Genomic DNA, 1987 nt, shown 5'->3' with positions numbered 1-1987 from the left:
TGCCTGCGGTGCAAATGCAAAAAATGTCAAATAGTTTCAGATCGATGAGTAATGGTCAAAACTATAGAATATAAAAGGACATGGTGCATCCAATCATCGAATGACCCAAGCAGTAGATGGTGTTGATTCAGTGGAAGGCAATGACCTGTCTATTCTTGTAATTTATGGCAATCTCATGCTGCTGTTGTCTTCGGTCAAAAATGACCGACCTTGAACTTCAATATTCTTTAAAATATTCAAGATGCGGCTCTGAAACCCATGGCCGACCGACCCATCCTCATTTAAGTCAATCAACCACAAATTTCAGAACCGCATCTTGAACACCCCAAAAAATACCAAAGTTAAAAATCGGTCTCCCCAGACCGAAGACAACAGCAGGGTTAAAGAGATGGATGCAACAACCCAGAGGGGTGTAATATGTACTATGGGGGCTATCCATGCAATGTACAGACATGTCTGGTCCATCAAATCAAGACATCTAAAGTCCCCCATACCCTTTCGATAGCTGACAAACAATAATTCAGTAGGGAGCTATCGCGCATCAACTTCTCCGTACAGGAACGCTTGCTCTGCTCCTGTATTCTCTATGATAAAGCCACTGCCAGATATCTCCAGGAGAACAAAAGGATCACTAGTCCTAAATCAGACCTACTGGATCCTTATCTCACCTGACAACCATCTGTCCTGGGCCCAGACCGATGTCTGAATCCATCAATATGGCCAGGTCCTGTCAATATTAAGAGAAAGAGGGACTTAAAAGGGTTGTGCACTACCAGGGCAACCCCTTCTTAAACTAAATGGTGGCCTTCGAAAAAGAATAATAGAGCCCATACTTTCTTCCTGTGCCGGCGACGTACCCGCGATGTCGGCACTGGCTCTCCCCTTGGCTGTGAGGCGGTGTTGTAACCCATGATGTCCGGTGCCCAATCAGAGCTGGCCTCACTGTCTCCACCTTTGAACAAAGTGAACATGAAGAGGAAGTTAGAGATCAGTAGATCCCCGGCTTCCACTTCATGTTTAGCTTGTCCGAAGGCGGAGACAGTGACGCCAGCTCTGATTGGTCACCGGGCATCACATGTCATTCTACCGCGTCAAGAGTGCCGACACCGCGGGGAAGGCACCGGCACGGGAGGTGAGTGTAGGCTTTATTATGTTATTGGAGCTGAACAAAGGGGTTGACCTAGTAGTGGATAACTCCTTTAAGGGGCCATATAAGGAACCATCTATGGTGGCATAGGAGGCATTTTATATTAAGAGGTGGCTTTCAAAAATTACAAATTTTAGCCTAAAAATTATCACACGAAAACTACTAATAATTAAAAAAAAAACATGGCACCAAGTAGAGGAAAGTAACTTTATCTTACCGGGCTTTAATCCCGGGATCGGAGGGGTGTTGGTGACGTTAATCGATGAGTACATGCTTAATAAATTATGTAAATTACCATTTTTTTGAATGACACTTTTGGTGCCACAGCCGAATGAGTAAACGTTTGACTCTAGGAGGAAAAGCACAAAAAAAAAGAAAGTCAAATCTAAATTCCTAATTTTTGCAATAAAATGTAAACAGCACATTATTGGTAATATATACAGTATATTATGGGTGGGACATAGTTTTTTTTATTTACTTTCTAACAATGTTTCATTGGTGAAGACACAGAAGGTTTCTTCTCCCGCGCACTCCATTGTACTCTTTGGGATGCAGACGTTGTGGTCGTTGTCGACGTAGCAGGCTGGACAGGCGACGCCATTTTTCTTTAAATCTACCTCCGGTACTGCAGAAATCCACACGAAAAAAAAAAAACAGAAGTATACATCAATATAACAGAGAGTTCTACATTCATCCCCATGTTCAGTTTTTGCAAGAAATTGACGCGAAAATGCAGAAAGAGGCGCGAGTAAAAAAGTTCCTTCAGACAAGGGAGCCAATGATGCAACCATTACTAGCAGCTATCAATCTTTGAATAGGAGGTTGCTTTAAAGGGGTTGT

The 1987-nt window shown here is 43.0% G+C and overlaps 1 protein-coding gene across 1 annotated transcript in view; it reads right to left on the bottom strand.

Moving 5' to 3' along the window:
* Positions 1-36: 36 nt before the first annotated feature.
* Positions 37-1987, bottom strand: part of LOC138652160 (phospholipase A2 inhibitor and Ly6/PLAUR domain-containing protein-like) — a 16045-nt gene continuing 14094 nt past the window's right edge. The window contains exons 4-8 of the mRNA XM_069742930.1: positions 1626-1772; positions 1365-1496; positions 858-952; positions 669-727; positions 37-61 (exon numbers count right to left, since the gene is read on the bottom strand). Coding sequence (XP_069599031.1) covers positions 37-61; positions 669-727; positions 858-952; positions 1365-1496; positions 1626-1772 — 458 coding nt within the window. The remainder of the gene's footprint in view (positions 62-668; positions 728-857; positions 953-1364; positions 1497-1625; positions 1773-1987) is intronic.

Source organism: Ranitomeya imitator, chromosome 10 (genome assembly GCF_032444005.1).
Source record: "Ranitomeya imitator isolate aRanImi1 chromosome 10, aRanImi1.pri, whole genome shotgun sequence".
In the NCBI taxonomy this organism is placed as follows: Eukaryota; Metazoa; Chordata; class Amphibia; order Anura; family Dendrobatidae; genus Ranitomeya; species Ranitomeya imitator.
Note: the sequence above shows the minus strand (reverse complement) of the source record. Positions and strands in the feature narration are given on the sequence as shown.